Source organism: Scomber japonicus, chromosome 18 (assembly GCF_027409825.1).
Source record: "Scomber japonicus isolate fScoJap1 chromosome 18, fScoJap1.pri, whole genome shotgun sequence".
Classification (NCBI taxonomy): Eukaryota; Metazoa; Chordata; class Actinopteri; order Scombriformes; family Scombridae; genus Scomber; species Scomber japonicus.
The window spans coordinates 28,240,495-28,242,516 of record NC_070595.1 but is presented as its reverse complement, the minus strand read 5'-3'; the positions used below and the strand labels follow the sequence as shown (position 1 = coordinate 28,242,516).

Sequence of the window (2,022 nt, the reverse complement as noted above, 5' to 3'; positions counted from 1 at the left end):
TTCCTCCCTTCCTTCTTTCCTTTCCTCCCTTCCTTCTTTCCTTTCCTCCCTTCCTTCCTTCCTCCCTCTTTCTTTAATTTTTCCTTTGTTCTTCCCCTCTTTCTATACTTCTTTCCTCACTTCCTTCCATCCTTCCTTGCTCCTTTCCTTCCTTCCTCCCTCATTACTCCTTTCCTTCCTTCCTTCCTTCCTCCCTCCCTCCTTTCCTTCATTCCTCCCTACCTCCCTCCTTACTCCTTTCCTACCTTCCTTCGTTCTTTCCTTCCTTCCTTCTTCTTTCCTCCCTCCCTTCCTTCCTCCCTCCCTCCTTTCTGTCCTTCCTCCCTACCTCCCTCCTTACTCCTTTCCTTCGTTCTTTCCTTCCTTCCTTCTTCTTTCCTCCCTCCCTTCCTTCCTTCCTCCCTCCCTCCTTTTCTTCCTTCCTCCTTTCCTCCCTCCCTCCCTCCTTACTACTTTCCTTCCTCCCTGCCTCCTTATTCCTTTCCTTCCTCCCTCCCTCCTTACCTTCCTCCCTCCCTCCTTTACTCCTTTCCTTCCTCCCTCCCTCCTTACTTCTTTCCTTCCTCCCTCCCTCCTTACTCCTTTCCTTCCTCCCTCCCTCCTTACTCCTTTCCTTCCTCCCTCCCTCCTTACTCCTTTCCTTCCTCCCTCCCTCCTTACTTCTTTCCTTCCTCCCTCCCTCCTTACTTCTTTCCTTCCTCCCTCCCTCCTTACTCCTTTCCTTCCTCCCTCCCTCCTTTCCTTCCTCCCTGCCTCCTTATTCCTTTCCTTCCTCCCTGCCTCCTTATTCCTTTCCTTCCTCCCTCCCTCCTTATTCCTTTCCTTCCTCCCTGCCTCCTTATTCCTTTCCTTCCTCCCTGCCTCCTTACTCCTTTCCTTCCTCCCTCCCTCCTTACTTCTTTCCTTCCTCCCTCCCTCCTTACTTCTTTCCTTCCTCCCTCCCTCCTTACTCCTTTCCTTCCTCCCTGCCTCCTTATTCCTTTCCTTCCTCCCTCCCTCCTTATTCCTTTCCTTCCTCCCTCCCTCCTTTCCTTCCTTCCTTCCTTGACCTGAGGAGGGTTAATAGAGTGCATCCCCAGTTCAATTAATCGTGACTTTAGATTTTTGTCGTAATCGCCCAGCCCTACTTCCAATAGATTGAACTTGCTTCATGATGGAGACCCCCTGCCCCCCCCCCCCCCCCCCCCTCTCTCTCTCTTAAGTGTGTTTGTCATGTTTTGAACAGGTTGGTGAAGAGGTTAGACTTCGGAGCAGGACCCAAGCTGCTGCTGTGAAAGACGCCCCCCCCTCCCCTCCTCCTCCTCCTCTGAGCTGCTCGGTCCGTCCAGGCGGGATCTCTCACGTCGACATGAAACGGTACTTCTTTGAGTCACACATCGTACAGGTGGTTTCAGACTCTCTGCCTCTTCAAGGACTCCGACCTATCATGGATGATATCGTACTGTGGATACTTTTGGGGGGACGTCCGTCAAGAGTTTTTGTTTTTATTATTAATTAACTGGACTTCTTCCAGCACTCGCACTTAGCTTGAACTAACTACTACTGGCCTCGAGCTGCATGTCTCGTCAAGAAAGCAGCGAAACACCTCGACTGAAAAATGATCTATCACTCAACAACAAAAACACACTTTCAAAACGCACCACACTGCAAGCCTTAACTTTTTTTAACCAAACACTGTTTTTTTTTTTTGTTTGTTTTTTTTACCACGATGACGGAACATTTAGAAAAAGTGACCTAAAAATAATGTTGAATGGAATAATTTACTAACGTCTTCTTTGCATTTGAAAGAAAAAATTGTCACTTTTTTTTTTTTTTTTCATACCCAACGTCTTGTGTCCATCGGTGGTACTGCATTTTAAAAGCTGCCTTAATTAATTAATTAACTAATATTTGTGGTGTGCAAACAATGAATCAAATGTGAATGGAGGCGCTCGTCGTAACAAAGGCTCAGATCTTTGCAGCTCTACTAGGAGATATTATTTTCCTCTTTTAGCTGATACTTGTGCTTTTACGGCACCATTT

General features: G+C 47.5%; 1 protein-coding gene across 1 annotated transcript in view; it reads left to right on the top strand.

Annotated features, from left to right (window-relative positions):
* LOC128378616 (nuclear distribution protein nudE homolog 1-B-like) overlaps positions 1-1,302 on the top strand; it is a 15,234-nt gene extending 13,932 nt beyond the window's left edge. Inside the window, exon 9 of the mRNA XM_053338184.1 lies at positions 1,226-1,302. Within this exon, the coding sequence (XP_053194159.1) occupies positions 1,226-1,274 (49 nt within the window). The 3' untranslated portion in view covers positions 1,275-1,302. The remainder of the gene's footprint in view (positions 1-1,225) is intronic.
* Positions 1,303-2,022: the final 720 nt, after the last annotated feature.